General features: G+C 40.1%; 1 protein-coding gene across 3 annotated transcripts in view; it reads right to left on the bottom strand.

Moving 5' to 3' along the window:
• The window catches only part of SYDE2 (synapse defective Rho GTPase homolog 2), a 63,619-nt gene that overhangs the window by 11,786 nt on the left and 29,444 nt on the right, over positions 1-22,389 (bottom strand). For 2 of the 3 annotated variants that reach the window (XM_070078145.1, XM_051856300.2), the window contains exons 5-6: positions 6,393-6,574; positions 2,855-3,086 (exon numbers count right to left, since the gene is read on the bottom strand). In XM_070078145.1, the coding sequence (XP_069934246.1) occupies positions 2,855-3,086; positions 6,393-6,574 (414 nt within the window). The remainder of the gene's footprint in view (positions 1-2,854; positions 3,087-6,392; positions 6,575-22,389) is intronic. The other variant, XM_051856301.2, reaches the window with a different exon arrangement.

The following is a 22,389-nucleotide window of genomic DNA, read 5'->3' as shown; positions in this document are numbered from 1 at the left end:
CAGAGACAATGGCTAATTTTAACTCCAAAAGAAAAGCTGTAGTTTTTTCATTATTATTGATTACTCACCTTCAATAGAACAAAATAAAAAACACTATAAGGCTGCTGAAAAAATTTTCAAAAAGTATTAAGAAACAGCTTTTCCTTGTCTTATTTTCTACCAACACATATGTTTTTAATCACTTTATTAGCCTCTAAACTACTTTATTTAACAGAAATAAATTGTTTCTAGTCAGTACCAAGTAATGTCCTATGGCCCAGGAATATAAAGGTAAGTAAAACATAGTCCCTAACCCATTTTTAAAATAAAAGGTTTTATGAAGACATAAAACAGACGAAAAAAAAAGACTGTTTGGGTCAAAAGGGTGTTTCCTTTCTGCTCGACAATCTTGCCCCAAAAGCTGCTTGCAAAGAAAAGAACCTTAAGGACTTGTTAGAGAACAATTTGATAAACTACTGGTAAGGCGATCTTCACCTTCCATTGCTGATGTGCTGGGGTTGTAACTAATTACTTTGAAGACACAATTTTTTCAAACAGAAATCTCAAAGCAAATTATCTTCTGGCCAAAAGTTAAAATATATAAAATAAAATATACCACACAATAAAAAGAAACTGCTAACTTTTTAGTGAGGGAAGTTCCAAAAAGAAAAATAAGGTACACAGCAGGGAAAGCCAAAGTCTTCTACGGAATGCATGGAGATGGGCAACACAGCCCAGTCCTCACCATGTGGTCTACGTCACCATCAAGTTCATCAGGTCCAGTAACTATACCACAATTACTCAATCTCCACCTTTTCTTTAATTCAATAGCAGGTGACTGAGAGGGCAACACTATTTGCTGTTTCTCCCCTCATCCTGCTGTCCTGGTCTGTCCTTTGTTTGAGGTACTACAGCTAAAGAAAAATAGTAAGTCATAGGAAAAAAGAACAGTTATTTTTAAAGCCAACAACGCAAAACCTTGGAATAAGGTGCTGTAACTAGGAGATAATGTTCAAGGTTGTCATTAAAATAGAGTGATTATGAAATCTGAACCTGCTTTTTCTATAACATGGGTTTCTACTCCCTAACCCAAAACTATGATGGCTATAATAAAATAATAAAATGGCATTAAAACTCTGATACACAATGAATGACAAAGAACTCAGGTGTGAATAGTAAACTTAATGGCATCTCCAGGGAAGGAAGCTTTCACTTGTGATCGTGGTAAGATGACTCCTCCCAACTCCTGACATTAGTTAGAATAAAAGCAGTTCTAGAAAAAGCCAGGAAACATACATTCTTACAGATTCCTGATGCTGAGTGTCAGATGCAGAAATCAGTGCAATTACCCAGAGAATCTTCATTGAGGATTTAAAAATAATTAATAATACACTCTAATTCAGGTAAAACACAAATTAGAAATAATTTGTAAGCCTGTGTAAATATTTAAAAAGTTGAATATTTTTATTAATTTTAATTCACTTTTACAATAAATTAAATTTGTTTTAAAAGACTAGATGAGGGAGAGGCATTTGGTACAGCAGTTAAATCACCCCTTGGGATGCCCACATCCTGTTTCAGAGTGCCTGGTTCAAGTCCTGGCTACTCTGTTTCGAATACAGCTTCCTTCTGAGGTGTGCTCTGGAAGGCTGTGGGAGATGGCTCCAGTGCTTGATCCCTGCCACCCAGGGAAGACCAAGACTGAGTTCTGGGCTCCTGGGTTTGGCCAAGCCCAGCCCTGGCTGTTGTGGGTACTGTAGGGAGTGAACCAACATTTCCTCTGTGCATGTGTCTCTCTGTGCCTTTCAAAAATAAATAAATAAGTAAAAAACAATTTAAAAGACTAGATGAAGCATTGCTTTGCACTTTGGTCTTGTCTTCTCATACATATCAATAAAGGAGTAACAAGGAATATTTATGAAGGGCTCACTTTGTGCTAAAACACTTTGGCCAGTGCCTTACGTGCTATTTATCTCAATCTTCACAACAGTCTTGACATCAGCACTATTTAGAGAGAAGCAAACTGAAGCTTAGAGAAGCTGAACCCACCCCTCAGCCCAGTGCCACAGTCCAGGCATGGATCCAGGCTGATTCCACGGCACATTTACCACCATAAGCACCTGAGTCCTTTCATGGTCTCATGCAGTGTGGGTCGAGGCAAGCAGCAGATACTACAGGACCAGAAAATTGTGGACCTTAAATACAGGATCCTTTATGGAACACCAAATTAAATACATATCTATTTTAGAGCTGAAACTACCTAAGAGATATTATTAGTATTATCAGCTTTGGTTATTGACTGGAATAATGGATGGATATGAAAGCTAAAATCAAAGAAAATTACCAGTTGAAGCTGGAATAACTTAAAGAATAACCATGAATACAGTAAAGATATCAAGAGAAAGAACTTGGAGAAATATGAATTCTGCTTCATACTAGTTAAACTAAAATTTTGAAGAGTAAAAAGTTAATATTTACTGAATATCTGTTATGTGTTAAGAGATATCCTGAGTACCTTGTACACAGTCTTTTATATAATCTGCATGCAAAGTCTATCAACACATTTTTAAATCTGTATGACAAAAGACAAAACTGAGGCTCTAAGAAGTTCAGGAGCTTATCCAAGGTCAGATTGCTAATAAATTCAAATCCAGATCTGATTATATCTAAAATGTGTACTGAGCTATATATCCACAAAATTATCAGCAAAGGCAGAAAGCTGAAACAGAAAAAACTAAAACCAGATACCAATTCATATTTGAAAAAGCAAAATCCAGATCAGATTTTCTTGAATCACATATGGACATGTTGAATGATTAGCTCATTCAAACACCTTATCACTGAAAGAGAAAAACATTTCTAGACAATCATGTACCTGGCCAAAGCTGGAGTAAGTAATGAAGAACTTCAATATGTTTTTTAAAATCCAAAGCACTTGCAAGCTCTTCTGAATCAGTGAAGACTCTGTTGTTGTGGGTGAGGGTCTCCTGCCTCTGACTTAATAATACTGGTCCAAAGCACACGGCCAAATTCTGGCAGGTCATCTTATTCACTTCATGGAAAGAAGCCACCAGTTTCAAGTGATCCAATAACATCTTTAGGGTTGCCTAAATTAAATTAAGTTACTTAATATAGTCACAGAAGGGCAAATTCAAGGACACAATTTCTTTTTTTGTTTCCAGTCATTTCCTTTATTTCTAATATTCTGTACAGACCATTCAAAGGAGCCTCAATTGATAGCTTGCAAACCCATGAAAATTAGAAAGCCGCAGGGGATTGATTTAACTTCTTGGAAAAGATACATTTCTCTTTAGCTCACAAAACCAGATGACTGTAATGATTTCAAATAATCTGTGACTACAGTATAAATGTAGCCTCTGGTAGAATGTGTATCTGTAAGTAAGGACACAATTTATAAACGAAAATATAGAGAGGCATCCTCTTACTTTAAAAAAAAAAAAGATTTATTTTATTTATTTGAAAGACAGAGTTACAGAGAGAGGTAGAGACAGAGAGAGAGGTCTTCCATCCGCTGCTTCACTCCCCAGATGGCCACAACAGCCGGAGCTGCGCTGATCCAAAGCCTAGAGCCAGGAGCTTCCTCTGGGTCTCCCACGTGGGTGCAGGGGCCCAAGGACTTGGGGCCATCCTCCACTGCTATCCCAGGCCATAGCAGAGAGCTGGATCGGAAGAGGAACAGCCGGGACTACAACCGGCACCCATATGGGATGCCGACGCTTCAGGCCAGGGCTTTAACCTGCTGTGCCACAGCACCGGCCCTATCCTCTTACTTTTTTAAAAGAGTTATTTCAATGGTTTGCTTGTAAATTGGATGTTTGGAACGTAAAATACATTTTCTTATAGAAACATAATATAGGACCTAAATTATGTCCCAATAATACAATTCAATTAATTAAATGTTAAACATACACTGTATAAAATGCTAATAGATACATTCCAAATTTCAGAAAGAGTCCCCAGGAAAATACATCATGAACTTCTCTCTCTCTTCCCTTCTCTATAATGACAGCAGCAAAAGCTGTAAAAGAAAGAGCTTTAGGGTAAGGGTGTTCATTTTAAGTACAGGTAAATCATGTGGTTGGAAGTACTGGATAATAATCTTAAATCTAGAAATAACTATTTCAGAACACAAGTTGTGGAATGACCCAGATTACAAAAGATGTATTTTCAAAAGGCCAGTATACTTCTTAACTAATAAATATGTTAAGTAGGCAAACCACAAAAAGGGAAAGAATAGTACAGTTAGAAATGAGAAAAATTTTACTGAAAATACATGTTGTTGGACCAGCGCTGTGGCTGGCATATCATATGGGCATTGGTTCAAGACCAGTGGTTCAACTTGCTATCTAGCTCCCTGCTAATGTGCCTGGGAAAGCAGCTGAAGATGGCCTAGGTACTTGGGCCCTTGAAACCACACGGGAGACCCAGAAGAAGCTCTAGCTCCTGGCTTCAGCCTGGCCAGCTCTGGCCATTGTGGCCTTTTGGGGAGTGAACCAGCAGATGGAAGATATTCCCCCCCCCATTCTCTGTTTGTACTCTGCCTTTCAAATAAATAAATAAATCTTTCTTAAAAACATAAATAAAAAAAATTTCTTAAAAACATAAATAAAAAATGTTACTAATCCTTACAGAAACTAATAAGGGCAATTGACTCAACAAGTAGAATGATTATTTAGAATTAAGAATAGCTGGAAAGGAATAACATTTTCTGAACTAATGGCATATGATCAATCATTTAACAAAATCAGTGTGTGATTTCTTCTTCGGCAGTTATATGGAAGAAATGAGTGCCAATTAATGACTATAATTTTAAAAGCTGAAAAATAAGGAAGAAAAAAGAATGAAAGAAAAAATCAAAATGACATTATTAGCAGGATGTGGTTCATTAATTGTGACAAATATACTAATGTGCAATATTAATAGGGAAAATGGGGTGAAGGGTATATAGGAATTCATTGTATTACTGCCTCACAATGTTTGTTTTGAAAATTTAAAATCAGGGGCCATATGGGCACCGGTTCATGTCCTGACTGCTCTACTTATGATCTAGCTCCCAGCTGGTGGCCTGGCTCCTGGCTTTGGACTGTCCCAGCTCTGGCCGTTTCTGCTATTTGGGACGTGAACCAGCAGGTGGAAGACTTCTCTCTCTTCTTCTGCCTCTCTGTAACTCTGCCTTTCAAATAAATAAATAAATCTTTAAAAAAAAAAAAAAAACACCTTATTACACTGTTGATCACATACTATTTAATAAAAATTTGTTATCATTTTTATTACTGTTATTTTGGCCTAGACAATGATTTCTTTCTTCTATCAATTTTAAATTTTCTTTTTTTTTTTTTTTTAAGATTTAGTTATTTATTTGGAAGGTCAGAATTACAGAGAGAGACGGAGAGAGAGAGAGAGAGAGAGCTTCCATCTGCTAGTTCACTCCCCAAATGGCAGCTGCCAGGGCTGGGCCAAGCTGAAGCCAGGAGCCAGGAGCTTCCTCCGAGTCTCCCATGTGGGTGGCAGGGGTCCAAACACGTGGGCCATCTTCCACTGCTTTTCCCAGGCCACCAGCAGTAGTAAACTAGTAAATAAATTCACTGGGCTTTACATTTCCACCCACTCGTGCTTGTATTTTCTGCCCACATGTGACAAGAAAGGTAGGCAATGTTGACCTCATCTGCAAAAGCCCAGCTGTCCTTTTACCTTATACCCTTTTGTTCTAAAGGACAACAGCTAAAGTCAGGCTAAGGCTGGTTCTGTAGGCCTAGCCACCCTTCTGTTCCTCCTGCAGACACTCCTGATGATGCTGTTCCTAAAATTTAAATTTTGGAGAAGGGGTAAGGAAGAAAAACTTGAAGGGGGGAGTGTTGCTTAAGTCTTTAGGCTAAGCCATGTATACCATGTCTGAAAAATACTGGAAGGAAACACATCAAAATATCAATTGTAGTTGTCTTGGGATACTGATAAATGCAATTTAATATTTTCTACACTGTTCTACTTTTCTATAAAAGACATAATATTTTAAAAAGGTAACAATATACTTTAAAAATTTATAGCACATATTCATGCCTAAGCTAAAACCTTATACATAGAAGATTTATTCTGCTTGAGAAGGATTTCTAGATTTAGGCTGAGACTTTTAACTTATTAAGTACCAAGTTTCCAATTCTGCAAATATTTCAATGGTACTGTATTCCTTTCAAAATTACCATAAGTGGTATATTTATTGCTTGATTTAAGTCTTTACAGATGTCCTAAAATATGTAAGACAATGGGAAATAATGGGTTAAAAGCAACAGAGGCAGAACTTAAACTCAGGAGTACCACAAATGTCAAATACCTAAAGAACTATTTGTAGCTCCAATAACTGGTTTCCAGGAACGATGTGTACTGATTCTGCTTACCTTCTCAACATCTGGCAGATGATCCAGCAGGTCAACAGTGGACTTGGAGTCACTTGGGTCATTCTCACAACCATTTGATGACATTTTCAAAGGACTTTTTGCCATTGCCTCTAATACAGCCTCATAAAGCTGCTTTGTTATCAGAGGAGAAGGAAGTTCTCTAAGGTAATCCTTAAGAACACCTTTAGAAAACAAATAAATCAGAAGCAATCAGTGATTGGTCTTCAGAGTGAAAAAAAAGAACTATGGTGATGTTTTAAAAAAACAATATTATAGCCAACTTTAAATATTCTTAGAACAACAAAAGCAGCAATAAAAAAGTGTTATAGTGAAATACCAGCTTTTTAAAAATTATTTATTTATTTTATTTGAAAGTCAGAGAGAGGAGAGACAGAGAAAGAGAGAGAGGTCTTCATTCCACTGGTTCACTCCCCAATTGGCTGGAGCTGTGCTGATCCAAAGCCAGGAGCGTCCTCCCTGTCCCCAACACGGGTGCCATCTTCTACTGCTTTCCCAGGCCACAGCAGAGAGCTGGATCTGAAGAAGAGCAGCTGGGACTAGAACCAGCACCCGTATGGGATGCTGGTGCTTCAAACCAGGGCTTTAATCCACTGCGCCATAGCACCTGCCCATAGAGATGTGTCTTAACAGATACACTGGATGGTTGAGTAATTTCTAATGTTCTACTATCATACTGGAGAAAAAACAATCAATGCTAAAACCACACAAATAAAACCATAAGCAAAGAATGGGAAACACAGACTTATGATTAAAATGTGAGGGAAGGAATTCCAAACACCATAACAGGTTTTGAGCTAAGAGAGAATCTATCATAGAGGAAACAAGAAAGCGTGGTGCTGGTTACAGACAAGCAAGTTAGATAAGATATTAACAATGGGCTGCAATGTGACCACAAGAGAAAGTAGGAGATATTTCTGACACCAAAAAAAATCTAAATATCCACCTTGTTGACTCAGAACTTGCTCTCAGTTTGGCTGAAAGCTTACTTTGAACATAAGCATGATCATAGAGGAAACATCTCATTTGATAATTTAAAAAACTCAATAGTAACGTGAATTATTCATTCATTTTTATATATTCTTCTAGTATTTGTTTATATAAATATAAATGATATATATTTTTCTACTCTCTTTATAACATAAAAGATAGCATGTGTCCTGTTCTGTTTCTTGTTTTTTCATTTAACTTCATATCCTTGAGATCCTCTTAGTACACAGAGAGCTTCCACAATCATTTTTACAACCACATCATAGTATTCCAGCGTATGGATATCTACTTTCATCTATTCAACCCCTTATAGATAGCTATACTTAGGTTGTTTACAATATTTTATTATGCTTACACATGCCACAATGAATAACCTTCATCACACTATAGGAATGTAGGTATGTCTGCAGGATAAATCCTCAAAGCAAGACCACTAAATCAAATATGCATTTTTAATTTTGAGGAAAAAGTAGGAGTAAGATTGTTCCTTTCCTGGGTTTGGACTTGAGTATGTGGGGAGATACTAGTGACAAGACTTGAAATAAAGAACAAAAGATAGAAACTATGTTTTAGCAGGTAGAGAAAATAATTTCATTTTGAACATACAGAACTTAAAGTATCCATGGTACATTCAAGCCTGCTAGAGAGAAAAATCTGAGGCCCAAGAAATAGCTGCATAGAGACACAGATCAAATAATGACCAATTTAAAGATGACAACTTGGGGGGGCCAGCACTGTGGCATCGCAGGGTAAGCTGCAGTCTGCAGTGCCAGTATCCCATACGAGTGCAAGTTCAAGTCCCAGCTGCTCCACTTCAGATCCAGCTCCCTGCTAATGCAGCAGAAGATGGCTCAAGTCCTTGGGCCCCTACACCACTTGGGAGACCCAGAAGAAGCTCCTGACTTCTGGCTTTGGCCTGGCCCAGCTCTAGTCATTACAGCCATTTGGAGAGTGAACCAGCAGATGGAAGATTTCTCTCTCTGTCTGTTTCTCTCTCTGTAATTCTGCCTTTTAAATAAATAAATAAATCTTAAAAAAAAAAAAAAAAAAGATAACAACTAGAGGTGGCAGGTGTTGAGGCACAGTGGGTTAAGCCACTGCTTGGGATGCTCACGTCCCATATCAGACAAAGTCCCAGCACTGTTGCTTCTAATCCAGCTTCCTAGTAATGCATCCTGAGAGGCAGTGGATGATGAACCAAATACCTGGGAGCCTGCAACCCACACGGGAGACCTGGATGGAGTTCCTGGCTCCTGGCTTCAGCCCTGTCCAGACCTAGCTATTGTGGGCACTTGGAGAGTGAACCAGTAGATGGAATCTCTCTTTCTCTCCTTTCCTTACCCCCATTATTCTGCCTTTAAAATAAATACATCTTTAACGAAAAAAAGACAACAGTTGGAAACTTGGAAATGACTGAGTCTATCAGGGAAGGCAGATGGAGTGAGGAGAGGAGGCCTAAAAATGAACCCTGAATTACATCAACTTTCCAATTGTCAGGGAAGATCTTCCAAAGGTGACTAAGGCTGAAGGTGAAAGAAGCTGGAGTGGTGAGAAGAGGCAGGGATGAGGGTGGGAGGAGCAAGACAAATATATTGCCAAGGATGTCAAGGAAAGTAGGTCTCAAGAAAGATTGTATGGTGTCAAATGATTACCAACAGTCAGGTTAGATAAAAACTGTAGGGAACAGTATTTCTCAAAACCAGCTGCACAAAATCAAGGAACATTAAAAAATGGATTATGAAGCCCTGTGCCAGCTGTACTAAATCATCATCTCCAGGGGCCCCAGCTTGTGTCCCTACATGCTTAACACATTCCTCTGCAATTCTAAAGCAGTGGATATTAGTAACCAGCTATACAAAACAATATCCTTGGAGGATGTAAGATAAGGACCAAAAAATGTTCAACAGAAAACAAAACCTGTAACCTTAGTTTCAAGGGAATAAAGGACACTGAATTTAGGTTGCAGTTGGTTAGGAAGTGAATGGGCATTAAAGAAATAAAGAAAGAGAAATATAGACAACCTGTTAGGAAATCTGGCTTTGAGAGAAGGTGATAACCATAGAGAAGCAAGGACGGGGAGAAGCTGAATCAAAGTGGGGATTTTTCTTTAAAGATGGGAGACACTTGAACATTTAAATGCTAATGTAAAGCAGAGAAAGGGGGTGCAATCTATTGAGCAAAGTCCCCAAAGAGGAAAGAGGATATGCCTGAGAACACATGAAGGAATTAGTCCAAGATGTGAGGAAGATCAGTTCTACACAATGACAGAAAGGAAAGTGGACACGGTGCATGCCTTCCACCTGGGCAGACATGAGCCAAGCCAACTGATGGCTGCTATTTCTCTGTGTGGTAGGGAGGCAATGTAGTCTGCTAAGAGTGACACAGGCAACATGAGGTTGGAGAAAAGAAGATATTTGAATAAGACAGAGATAGCTGCTAAGAAAATACAGAATTACAGAATTACTTAGAGGCACCATTTAGAGCCTAGTTAACTTTGAAGTCTATTGATTTATACTGGTACCAAGATACAATCTTGTATGATTTCTCTCTCTTTCTCTCTCTCTTTCTCTCTCTCTCTCTCTCACACACACACACACAACACACACACATACACAGAGTGATCAGCAACCCAGATATAGACTAGCAAAGCAGACTAGGGCTTTTAGGCATGATGGAGGAGTAGGGACTAGATTTTTACCTATCTACTTGCAATATCTGAAAACAGACAAAAATATCTGGACATCAAGCAAAGAAGGATAGGGATCTCAGAGAGATGGGAACCAAAGAGGATGTGCCAACACCTGCCCCAGCTTGCTGTCTTGAGAGACTTCTAGGTTTCAGTGAGGAAATGGAAACCAAGAAAAGCTCAACAGTCCAGCTAAGTTGAGAGGTAGATAGAAGTCCAAGGACGCCAAAGCAGAAAGTACTGATTGGCAAACGCAGGTGTGGCAACCACCCAGGCTGGGGAAGGAATTAGATTAGAGAGAACAGTTCTAGGAGCTTACAAAGGGAAGGCAATAGTTCTTTTTCTAAGCAGCTAACATGAGAAAATTTTGTAATTCATGGAATTTGGGTACAGTGTTGTTTTGGGGTGAATTGTATCTTCCTAAAATGATACATGGAAGTCTGAACCCCTACTACTTTCAGAATGGGACTTATTTGGAACAGAGTATTTATATTAAGTGAGGTTGGTGAGGTGAACCCTATTCCAATAAGATCTTTCTTTAGACAAAGGTGAGGAGTAGGCACTGGAGCAGCAATGGTAGATTAAGGCTCCGTCTGCTGCACCAGCAACCCAAATGAACATTGGTTCGAGTCCCCACTGCTCCTCTTCCGATCCAGCTTCTTGCTAATGTGCCGGGGTAAGCAGCAGAAGATAGCCCAAGTGCTGGACCCCTGCACCCACATGGGAGATCTGGAGGAAGCTCCTGGTTCCTGGCTTTGGATTGGCCCAGCTCTGGCCATTGCGGCCATTTGGGGAGTGAAACCAGCAATGGAAGACTTCTCTCTCTGTCTTTCCCTCTCTTTCTCTCTCTGTAAATCTGCCTTTCAAATAAATAAATAAATCTTAAAAACAAAAACCACAAAGGTGGGGAGCAGGCATTTGGCACAGCAACAGGTTGCTGTGGCATAGTCAGGACACTGAGTTGATGCCCACATCCCATATTGGTGTGCCTGTCTCAAGTCTTGGCTGCTTTACTTTTTTTTTTTTTTTTTTTTTTTTTTTTTTTTTTTTTGAAAAGCAGAGTGGACAGTGAGAGAGAGAGACAGAGAGAAAGGTCTTCTTTTGCCATTGGTTCACCCTCCAATGGCCGCCGCGGCCGGTGCGCTGTGGCCGGCACACTGCGCTGATCCGATGGCAGGAGCCAGGTACTTCTCCTGGTCTCCCATGGGGTGCAGGGCCCAAGCACTTGGGCCATCCTCCACTGCACTCCCGGGCCACAGCAGAGAGCTGGCCTGGAAGAGGGGCAACTGGGACAGAATCCGGCACCCCGACTGGGACTAGAACCCGGTGTGCTGGCGCCGCAAGGCAGCTGCTTTACTTCTAATCCAGCTTCCTACTAATACACATCTTGGGAAGCAGCTAATAATAACCCTAGAACATGGATCCCTACAACCCTTGTAGAAGACCTGGATGTAGTTCCAGGCTCCTGGCTTTTGGCCTAGCTAGCAAGCTTTGGTTGTTGTGGCATTGGAGTGAACTAGCAGAAGATAACTTCTCTCTCTCTCTCTTTCTCTCTCTCTCTCTGCTCCCCCCTTCCCTCCTTGCTTCCCTTCCTCTCTTTCTCTGCCCCTTTCTGCCTTGCAAATCAAATGAAAATAAATCAAAAATTTTCTGTCAAAGGAAGACACAGAGAGAGACAAACACACAAAGGGGAGATGATATGAAGAAACAAAACACCATGTGAAGATGAAGAATTAAAATTATGCATCTACAAAAATATGCCAAAGGCCACTGGGGTAGACATGAGGCAAATCATCAGAAATTAAGAAAGAAAAAAAGACATATTCTCCTATAGGTATCAGAGGGCGCAGAGCTCTGCTAACACTTTGATTTTGGACTTCTAGCCTCCAAAAGTGTGAGAAAATTAGTGTCCATTGTTATAGCCACTTAGTGTATGGTGCTTTATTACAGCAGTCATGAAAACTAATAAAAGTGCATTTAAGTGTTTTTCTTCAGTTGTGAAGCAAAGAAATACATAGAAAAAAGAGGATACCTACATAAAAGTTGCTATCATTCTGCCTAACAAAGTTTAAAAGCAATATTGAAAGTTCTTTGTAAGTAACTTAGCTGCAGACCAGAACACACACAGCTCAACAATATTTATAGGAATACAAAAATATCCAGCACCCAAGAGGATAAAATTCACATCTGACATCCCATAAACAATTACCAGGCAACAGTCAAAATAATCCACAGAACGGGATAAATCATATTTGCAAATCATATACAGATAGGGACTTGTACAGAATAAAGAACTCACACTCAATAAAAAAAAAAAAAAAGTAACCCAATTTAAAAAGGGGTAAAGGTCCTGAATAGATATTTCTCTGAAGAAAATATATGCATGACCAATAGGTGCATGTCAAGAAATCTAACACCATTAGCTAGTACAGAAATTCAAATCAAAACCATAATAGTATACCACTTCACACTCACTAGGATAGCAGTAATCGGAAAGATGGACAATAGCCAAGTGCTAGTGAGGAGGATGAGACTGAAACTCTCACACACTGCTGATGGGAATGTAAAAAGATCCAGCCACTTCAGAAAACTGCATGGTCCTTTTTCAAAAAGTTACTGAATTACCACATGAAGACAAACTTGCCAACTCATTCTAGGGAGCAAAATTACTCTGATAATAAAACCAGACAGAAACATTACAAAAGAAACACATCAATATCCCTGATGAACACAGATGTAAAAATTCTTAACACAACTTCAGCAAATCAAATTCAACATACAAAGACATGGTCAAGTGGGGGTTTAATCTTAAAAATGCAAGTTACCCAGGCCTGTGGCACAGCAGGTTAAAGCCCTGGCCTGCAGTGCCGGCATTCCATATGGGCGCCAGTTCGAATCCTCGCTGCTCCTCTTCCAATCCAGCTCTCTGGTATAGCCTGGGAAAGCAGTAGAAGATGGCCCAAGACCTTGGGCCCCTGCACCCGCATGGGAGACCCAGAAGAAGCTCCTGACTCCTGGCTTCAGATCATCTCAACTGTGGCCATTGCAGCCAATTGGGGAGTGAACCAGCGAATGGAAGACCTCTCTCGCTCTACCTTTCTCTGTAACTGTCTTTCAAATAAATAAAATAAATCTTTAAAAAAATGCAAGTTAGCTTAACATTTAAAATTCAATGTAACCATTAAATTAACTCACTAAAAATGAAGAAAGAGGATGTTCTCAAGAGAATACAGAAAGTATTAGACAAAATCTGTAAGACCCACTCATGGATTAAATCAAAATGTAACATTCCTTCAAAAAAAGTCTCTGTCAGAACCAGCAAGGAATTTCCTTAACCTGATAAACAGAATCTACAGAAAACAAAGTTGAATCATACTAATGGTAGAAGATAATGATTTTTCTCCTAAAATCCAGTACAAGATCCTGCTCTTGCCACTTTTATTCAACATGTACTAGAGATTCCTATGAGTACAATTAGGAATAAAAAAAGAAATAAAATACATTCAGATAAGAAAGGAAGACATAAAAGCTACTTTTATTCACAGATGACATAATAGTTTATTTTAAAAATGCTATAGTATTTTTTTAAAAGCTGCTAAAACTAAAAAGCAAGTTTAGTATTGCTGCAAGCAACAACATCAACATAAAAAGTACCAAGGGTAGCGGCTCCCAGGGCTCAGGCAGCATGAAGAGCAGCATTGGCCAAGCAGACCAGCTTCGCAAAGGCTCTTGGGGCACGGCGGCCTAAGGCATCTGGTGCACACCCTCTTTGCCTCCAGGATGCCAAAGACAAGGGTCAGCTCAGCTGGTAAGAGCTGAAGAGATCAGCAAGGCTCTCAGCTACTCCTGCCCCTACCAAAGTGGAAACAGTGCCCCAGAGCAGCAGGAAAGTCTATAGACAAAGAAGTAAGGGGAAAAAGGAGAAGGAGAGCAAAGAGAAAGCAGGCAAGTGGCCAATTAAAACACTAAAATAGATTTCCCTGTGGAACACAGAGAAACTAGAGGAGGAATTCAGCCTCAGTGGAAGGACGAGGGAAAGAAGCCAAGCCTGGTGAACACATTATGTACCGTGTTTCATCAGTGGGCTCTGTTTCCAGAATATTTTTACCAGTTATTTTGCAATTGTACATTTTTAAGTGCTCTAGAAATATGTTTAAGAAGGAATACCACCTCATCCCATTTAAGTGCAAATTATTTTTTAAGAGGTGAAATCACCTGCTATTTTGTTTGTGTGTGTGTGTGTATGTGTTTCCTACAATTAGAAAATAGTGGGATACTGAATTATGGAATGCTTTCACTGTCTTGGGCATCACTGTAACATTCCATAGATAGTTGGTGTTTTTTATATCTTTCAGTACAAAATGTTCTAAATGGCAATTTGGAGTCACAGTTGTGTATTTAATGTCTTGAACATTTTCAATTCTACTCCCATTTGTTGTTCAGCAGAATTATTCCTAAAGAAAATCCAGTCTGTTGGCCTGTTAAAATTGTATATAGTATGTAATATCTTTGACTGTGGTACTCCAGTCTTCCTAATAAGTTTGCTTTTTTTTTTTTTATTATTTTCACTTTATTTGAAAAGCGGAGAGACAAAGGCAAAGAGATAAAGAAACTGACACAGAGAGATCTTCCTTCTGCTGGTTCACTCCCCAAATACCTTCTACAGCAGCACTGCGCCAAGTCAAAGCCAGGAGCTCACTCAATCTGGGTCTCCCATGTAGGTAGCAGGGATCCAAGTACTTAAGGCATCACCTGCTGCCTCCCAGGAAGCACCTGTGCAAGAAGCTGAAGAGAAGTGGAGCTGAAACTCAAACTCAGGCTCTTCAATATGGGATACAGGCATCCCAAGCAGCATCCTGAAGGCTGCACCAAAGGTCTACCCCTAAGTTTGTTAAAGTGCTCTGAAAGATTGAAATTTTGAGTATGTTTATATATATGTGTGTGTATATATATATATATATATATAACAAAATTGTGATTTGTTGGGTATTTGTAACAGTTCATCAATATTTGAAGATATTAATACTTGGTATTCTCCTAAGGACAATTTGGTTCCAAATTTGAAGATACAGTCACTAAAGAGAGCTGCTAGTGCAGCATAGGCTTCTGTACCACCAGAATCCTACACAGATTCCAGTTCATGTTCCAGCTGCTCCACTTCCACTCCAGCTCCCTGCAAGTGGCCTAGGAAAGTCACCAGAAGACCCAACTGTCTGGACCCTTCCCACCCATGTGGGAGACACAGAGGAAGCTCCTGGCTCCTGGCTTCAGCCTGGCCTAGCACTAACCACTGCAGCCACCTGGAGTATGAACCAGCAGATGGAAGATCTTTCTTTTTGTGCCTCTTTGTAACTCTTTCTTTTTCTTTCTTTCTTTTTTTTTTAAGAGTTATTTATTTGACAGGCCGAGTTACACACAGAAAGAGGGAGAGACACAGAGAGAGGGAGAGAGATCTTCCATCCACTGGTTCACTTCCCCAAATGGTCACAGTGGCTGGAGCTGGGTCGATCTGAAGCCAGGAGCCAGGCTCTGGATCTCCCACATGAGTGCAAGGTCCCAAGTACTTGCGCCATCCTCCACTTCTTTTCCCAGGCCACCAGCAGGGAGATGGACTAGAAGTCGAGCAGCTGGGACTCAAACTGGTGCCCACTTGGGATGCCAGCACTTTAAGCAGAGCCTCAATCTACTATGCCACAATAACAGTCCCATAACTCTTTCAAAATAAATAAATGAATTTTTTTAAAAAAAGAAAATCACTGGAATGACTTTAATAAAGAATCACAATACAAAGCTTTTTTAGATTTTTGATACACATGCTAAGAATTGTGTAAAAATGAAATCTGTGCACTGATTTTCAATATAATTAATAAAATTTCATTTATGAATGAAAAGAAATTTTAACAAAGTATTGATGAGGGGCTGGCATTTTGGCAAACTGGAATAAGCCATCATCTGTGACACTGGCATCCCATATCAGAATGCTGGTTGAAGTCCTGGTTCCTCTACTTTGGATCCAGCTCCCTTGAAATGTGCCTATGGAAGCAGCAGAAGATGGCCCAAGTACTTGGGCCCTGCCACCCATGTGGGAGACCCAAATAGAGTTCCTGGCTACTGGTTTTAGAGTTCCTGACCTAGATCTGGCTGTTGTGGACATTTGGAAGTGAACCCTGTCTTTCTCTTTATTGCTCTGCCTTTTTTTCATTTGTTTTTTGTTTTTTTTTGTTTGTTTGTTTGTTTTTGTTTTTGACAGGCAGAGTGGACAGTGAAAGAGAGAGACAGAGAGAAAGGTCTTCCTTTACCGTTGGTTCACCCTCCAATGGCTGCCATGGCCGGCACACCGCGCTGATCTGAAGCCAGGAGCCAGGTGCTTCTCCTGGTCTCCCATGCGGATGCAGGGCCCAAGGACCTGGGCCATCCTCCACTGCACTCCCGGGCCACAGCAGAGAGCTGGCCTGGAAGAGGGGCAACCGGGACAGAATCCGACGCCCCAACTGGGACTAGGACCCAGGGTGCCGGCACCGCAGGCGGAGGATTAGCTTACTGAGCCGTGGTGCCAACGTTGTTTTTTGGTTTTTGTTGTTTTTTTTTGTTTGTTTGTTTGTTTTTTGACAGGCAGAGTTAGACAGTGAGAGAGAGACAGAGATAAGTCTTCCTTCCGTTGATTCACCCCCCAAATGGCTGCTACGGCCGGCGCGCTGTGCCGATCCGAAGCCAGGAGCCAGGTGCTTTCTCCTGGTCTCCCATGCAGGTGCAGGGTCCAAGCACATGGGCCATCCTCCATTGCACTCCTGGGCTACAGCAGAGAGCCGGACTGGAAGAGGAGCAACCGGGACAGAATCTGGTGCCCCAACTGGGACTAGAACCCAGGTGTAAGAATTTTTTGAAATCACACATAGTTTATTAATAACATGAATTTGTTCATGAACTTTTTGCAGTAGCCTTATAGTAGTTCAAGTAAGAGAAATGAAAGCATATGCCAACTCATACAAGTTGTACATGAATGTTCATAACACATTATTTGTAATAGGTTCAAAGTGAAAACAACAGAAATGCCTACCAATAGATGAACTGATACTCCAGTAACAGTATATCAGAACAGTGGAAGACTACTAAGTAACAAAAAGGACTGTGGACACTTGTAAAAATATAGATGAATCTCAAAATGATTACACTACTAGGAAGTGGTAACTGCAAGGGATGGAGAGAGACTACCTTACAGGTAAAGGGAGCATTAGTTCTGGCTATGTCTCTTAAGCTACTCTGTAACGACAAGATACTACAAAACCATCCCTTTTCACTTTGATTTAGGCACTACAACTCATTCCCATGATAGGATGCAAGCATCATACTTCAGGAAAAAAAATCACAACATTCAAATCACTGGAACAGTTTCTTCATCTCAGAGGCTGCTCTGAAGTAGCTGTATTTTGTAAATTCTCAGTCACAAAATTTATCTTGCAGATATTCACACATAACTTTTATATTATTTGATCTTTGTCGCAACTGTTATTTGCCGTAACTAAAGCACTATTTTATTTGCATTGTGGTCAAAAGGACAAATGGTGCTTTTATTACTTCTTTCATCTTGACAATAATTAGCAATTACCAGTTTCTCTCCCAATCTAAAATAATACAAGTATCCTAACCCTTAATATCAAAACCATTCTAAAACCACACAGCAAGGGGGCAGGCGCTGTGGCATAGCGGGTAAAGCCGCCGCCTGCAGTGCTGGCATCCCATATGGGAGCCAGTTTGAGTCCCAGCTCTCCTCTTCCAATCCAGCTCTCTGCTATGGCCTGGGAAAGCAGTAGAAGATGGCCCAAGCGCTTGGGCTCCTACACCTGCGTGGGAGACTTGGAAGAAGCTCCTGGTTTCTGGCTTTGGAACAGCCCAGCTTGGGCCATCACGGCTATTTGGGGAGCGAACCAGCAGATGGAAAACCTCTCCCTCTCTCTCTCTCTCTCCCCCCCCTCCCCCGCCTCTCTGTAACTTTCAATTAAAATAAATAAATCTTAAAAAAAAAAAAAACTAAAACCACACAGCATACACAAACTTTATCTAATCATACGGAATAGTTTAAAAGCAAAAAGAATCATCTTGATAAATGTGACACCCCCACCTCTGCATTCAATATATCTTCATTTTTCCAAAGAGTGTATGTAAAGTTTTTCTAGAAATATATCTAATCACTTATTTATTATTAAAAATCTCCATAGAGTTTAAGGGAATGTTGAGGCTTTTCCTATAGTCACTGATTTTGATACAGTCAGGCTCTCCACCTGTAAGCATGGATGGAGCACATCCTCTGTGCCTGGGACTAGGGACTGAGACATGGAGCTCGATGACAGCCTTATATTTTATTATCTCAGCCTGGGTATGGGGGAGGGAATGAGAATAAACCAGCATTTCAAGAAGAGATTCTACCAACATGAGTTGTGATGTTCTGAAGGACAGGGGTAATCTTGGAAATACAGAGCATTTCACCCATTCAGTAGCATGAGCAAGTACACAGATTACACATATGATGAAAAACCATGACAGATACAGTTTATGAAGATGGAAATGAGTCTGAAAAATTTTGGAGGGGTCAAATCATGAAAAGCCTTATAGCTCATACTGAAGCATTTGAATCTGATTCTAAAAATGTTTTTTTTAAATGATGGAAAATTTTTAAGCAGGAGTGAAATGATCAAATCTGCACTTTGGAAAAAAATCACTTTGAAAGCCTAGGCATAAAATGGAATAGGTAAGGACCAAAATAAGTATCATTATCACTAATGTGTACTTTGCCATGTTAAACATAGTAAAAATTCTTTGCAAAAACAAAGTTCAGTGCTTTCTATGGTTTTATTTGAGAAAGTAATTTCTTTTTCTAAGAATTTTTCTAAGAATTACAATTACCAGATCTGATTTGAAGAAAAGAAACCAACCTTTTAGCTTTCATTTTCTAGCACCATAAGTAGATAATTAAAAAGTAATTTATTAAATTATAAGCATATTAAAAAAATCATAGAATTATACTCACTTCAAAGAGTACTTAAGGTACATCACCATCTCTTTCCCATTCTTTCAGTCCTTCTAGACCTACTTGTATATATCAATATAAAAACACTTTCATATCACCTACTACATGGAAACTCATTCAACTAACCTCATGAAAAAATATGAGAAAGAAAATGGAAATTACCATGTTCTAATTCTGCTATTTCCAAATGAGCCTCACTGTCAGTTCTAGGTTCCAGTTTGAGAGAGCATTCAAAGCTCTCTCTCATCACTCTCATCCGTTTGGTGCTTTCCTCGTTAGTAAGTGCTGCACATCATATAAGTGGTCTCCAAGGAGTTCAAAGAAAAAATGCATATTATGAAAAATAACTAGGGGCCGGCACTGTGGCACAGGGGGTTAAAGCCCCCAGCCTGCAGCACCAAGGTTGCCAATTCGAGTTCCAGTTGCTCCTCTTCCAATCCAGCTCTCTGCTATGGCCTGAGAAAGCAGCAAAAGATGGCTAACTCCTTGGGACCCTGCACCCACATGGGAGACCGGAAGAAGCTCCTGGCTCCTGGCTTTGGTTCAGCTCAGCTCTGGCCATTGCAGTTATTTGGGGAGTGAACCAGGAGAATGAAAGACCTCTCTTTCTCTCTGGCTTTACCTCTCTCTGTAACTCTTTCAAATAAATAAAATGATTCTTAAAAAAAAAGAAAAATAACTATAGGAAGATTTCAAAAATCTTTACACCAAAATAAACTTATCTTGGGCCAGCACTGTGGTGTAGTGGGCTAAAGCCTCTGCCTGCAGTGGCAGCATCCCATATGGACACCAGTTCTAGTCCTGGCTGCTCTTCTAGTCTTGGCTCTGGCCATCTGGGGAGTGAACCAGTGGATGGAAGACTCTCTCTGTCTGTAACTCTATCTCTCAAATAAATAAATCTTAAAAATAGGGGATAAGTGTATTTAAAAAACTAAATAAATAAACAATTCCATTTTCCCACAAACTCATTTAGGTTCCCTTCAAGGAAAATGGAATTTGTCATTGTGGTTAAGGTAGTTAAGGTGTTGGTTAGGACACTGACATTCCCCATCAGAGTGCTTGGGGTCAACTCCCAGCTCCAGCTCCTGATTCCTGCTTTCTGCTAATGCAAGTCCTGGGAGGCAGCGACGATGGCGCAAGTAGTGGGGTTCCTGGCAACCACATGGGAGACCTCACCGCTAACTTCAGGTCCCTGGCCACTGGGGGCATTTGGGGAGTGAAACTAAGGATGGGCACTGTCTTCAAACAAACAAAATCTTTATTTCTCAACATAAGCTCCATCAAGCTCAAGATACTTTTGTAACCAATGATGAAGGTCCTGGGAATTTAACCATGTGACTTGACAATTATTAACTAAGGGAAAACGAGTGAGCCCTCTACAGATTTTTTTAAATTAGGAAATAAAAGCCCAAAGGAGCCAAATTAAGACAGGAATGTGTATGCCTAACGATCTCATTGAAATTCTCACGAAATTGCCTTTGATGAGAGGAATAAGCAGGAGCACTGTCGCAATAGAGGACTCTACAGTGAAACTTTCCCAGATAACTCTTCTACTAAAGCTTCCACTAACTTTCTCAAAACTCTCTCCTGATAAGATGTTATCAGCCTTTGGTCCTCCAGAAAGTCAACAAGCATAATGCCTTGAAAATTCCAAAAAACCTGTCACTATGACCTTTGCTCTCGCAGTCTGCTTTTGCTTTGACTGGACCACTTCTGCGTCTTGGTGGCCACTGTTTTGACAGTGTTTTGTCTTCAGGATCACCCTTAGAAAAGCCATGTTTCATCTCCTGTTACACTTCTTTAAAGAAACGTTTCAGTATAATGACCCTACTCATGTAACACTTCCAGTGAAAGCTCTGCTCTCGTGTATGGACCCGAGTGTAACAGACTTGGAACCTATAAAGCAGAAAGTTAGCTCCACTTTAATTTTTCAGTCGGAACTGTTAAACTGAACCAATCAAGATGCCTGTGGCATCTGCTATTGTTTCTGCTGTTAACACTTCCTCTTCAATTATGGCATGAATAATATTTTATTTTATTTGCAAATTGATGTGGATAGTCTGCCACCATAGGCTTTATATTCAGCAATGCCTAGTCCCATCTTAAAAAGGGTTATTTATTTCTACACTGCTGTTTTCTTTGGGAAATTTTCTCCATAAACTTTTTGCAATGCATCAGTGATTTCAACATTCTTCTACCAAAGCCATAAATTTAATGTTTGTTCTTCAATTTTAGCAGAATTCACATTCTGATAAGGGCTTTTTTTCAACATGTGTGTGTGTGTGTGTGTGTGCCTGTGTGTTTTAAAGATTTATTTTATTTATTTGAAAGACAGAGTTACAGAGAGAGGTAGAGACAGAGAGAAAGGTCTATCATCCACTGATTCACTCCCCAAATGGCCACAACAGCTGGAGCCAAGCCGATTCAAAGCCAGGAGCCAGGAGCTTCTTCCGGGTCTCCCACATGGGTGCAGGGCCCAAGGACTTGGGTCATCTTCTACTGCTTTCCCAGGCCATAGCAGAGAGCTGGATCAGAAGTGGAGCAGCTGGGACTCAAACCAGCACCCATATGGGATGCTGGCACTGCAGGCCAGGGCTTTAACCCACTGTGCCACAGTGCTGGCTCCTCAACATGTGTTATTATTTGAGCCTCAAAACAGATCCTGCTTAGACATGTTATAAAAAGTTCATGCTTACTTTGGAGGAAAAAAGTTAGAAATCCATGGGTAGTTTTCTCATTATATGCCTTTTTCAAGAATTTTCTGAAGATCCCTTTTAGTTTTCTATCTCCTAGTTTTTGCTAATAGACTGCTCTCTTCCAACCTTTCCTTGGCTGACAAGTCACCTCTCCAGGAAGTTCACTCTCATTTCCCCAGAAGTTAGGTGCTCCTTCTCACATACCACAATTAGCTGTTTCTGTTTCTGTCTTCTCCTTTAGACTAACATTCTTGAGGGTAGGGATGACCTCTTATGCATTGTTGTGTTCCAAATGCCTTACCAAAATACCTAGCATACAGTAAACACTCACTATATGACAGTTGAATTGATGGATATCATCTTCCTAATAGCAACTGCAGGGCTAGGAAGAGTGATATAATAAACAAATTCATTCTTCAAGTGAGATTCTGTCCTTTGTGAGAACGACCTCTCCTCTATAGGCATCCAGCAAAACAGATCAATTCACTTAAACCACCATGTTGAAAATGCATGTATCCAACCATGAGACTCATTCTTTCACAGATAAAACTTGCAGATAATAAAGTCACATCAGAACAGGTA

Source organism: Oryctolagus cuniculus, chromosome 7 (assembly GCF_964237555.1).
Source record: "Oryctolagus cuniculus chromosome 7, mOryCun1.1, whole genome shotgun sequence".
In the NCBI taxonomy this organism is placed as follows: Eukaryota; Metazoa; Chordata; class Mammalia; order Lagomorpha; family Leporidae; genus Oryctolagus; species Oryctolagus cuniculus.
Note: the sequence above shows the minus strand (reverse complement) of the source record. Positions and strands in the feature narration are given on the sequence as shown.